The following is a 1,012-nucleotide window of genomic DNA, read 5'->3' as shown; positions in this document are numbered from 1 at the left end:
TCGGGCTCAAAATCTGTAGCTTTGCCCTCGACTGAAGTTGAGACCGAGCCGTCGACAAAGGGGTGCCAGTCAGAAGATACTGAAGAGCCCAATCGTTGTAAGGGGACGAAGTACAATTAATTAATTTGTCATACACCGCAGAGTCAGCTAGGATATCGCCTTGAAGACGAAGTTCGACTCTCAATCTATCAAGACTGATCAGGAAGGTTAGATAAGAGGAACCATCCTTCTGGGAAAGGTCGTGCCACTCTTGACGAAGGCGAGCGCCCTCACTGACATCTAGGTAAGTGCTTAACAATGTGGCTCGAAGGTCGTTGTATAAGGTCTCGAACCTCCGATAGAGAGAGTGCTCATTAGAGAACTCTGATAGAGAGTAGTCAGTGGTGGCCGAGATACGGTTCTTCACATTCTCCGAGAGGGAGTACAGCAAGCGAAAATAAGAGCATACCGAGCCAGGGGGGATAGCACTGGTAGTCAATAGACGGTCGAAAGCACTTAGATGACCTCTGATGGTCGAAGGTGATTGAGAGATCTTTCCTCGACCAGAAGCGGGATTAGCTGAGATGTCAAGCAGAATGGCCTCGTCCTTCTGCTCACCTCCCAGGAATGTGCTGAAGTTAGTAACCTTCAACTCCTGCCTCGCCTCTTTTCTCGCAGTCTGGATAATCTGGCGGCATTTGCCACGGGGGTCAGAGTTAGAGTCGATTGGGTGAGCGGAGACAACTGTAGGAGGGGAGGAGGTAGCTTGAGGTAGAGGTGATCTTGGGGAGGAGGTCCCTTGAGGCTCGGGAGTGGTTGTGCTCAAAGCATCGACCCTTACTGAAAGAGCCTCTATCTTTTCCAGTAACTTGACCATGACATCGTTGGAGGAATCAGTCGGGGGCTCGGCAAGGGATTGGGACGAGGTTACCGATGGCCTTAAGGGAGACGGCGTAGTTACAGATCTTCTTCTGGAAGTCTTCGGCATGACCGGATAGATTCTCGGATGATTGTTGCAATGCAGATGCTCTCT

The 1,012-nt window shown here is 50.6% G+C and overlaps 1 protein-coding gene across 1 annotated transcript; it reads right to left on the bottom strand.

Moving 5' to 3' along the window:
* Positions 1-134: 134 nt before the first annotated feature.
* Pmar_PMAR027204 (hypothetical protein) lies at positions 135-856 on the bottom strand (the record flags this gene model as incomplete). Its single annotated transcript, XM_002774261.1, has 1 exon — positions 135-856. A coding segment is annotated over one exon (722 nt), but the record flags the coding sequence as incomplete, so codon positions are not given.
* Positions 857-1,012: the final 156 nt, after the last annotated feature.

This window comes from Perkinsus marinus, assembly GCF_000006405.1.
Source record: "Perkinsus marinus ATCC 50983 genomic scaffold scf_1104296958548, whole genome shotgun sequence".
NCBI classification, from domain to species: Eukaryota; Perkinsozoa; order Perkinsida; family Perkinsidae; genus Perkinsus; species Perkinsus marinus.
The sequence above is the reverse complement of the archived record's forward strand: the minus strand, read 5'-3'. Positions and strand labels throughout refer to the sequence as shown.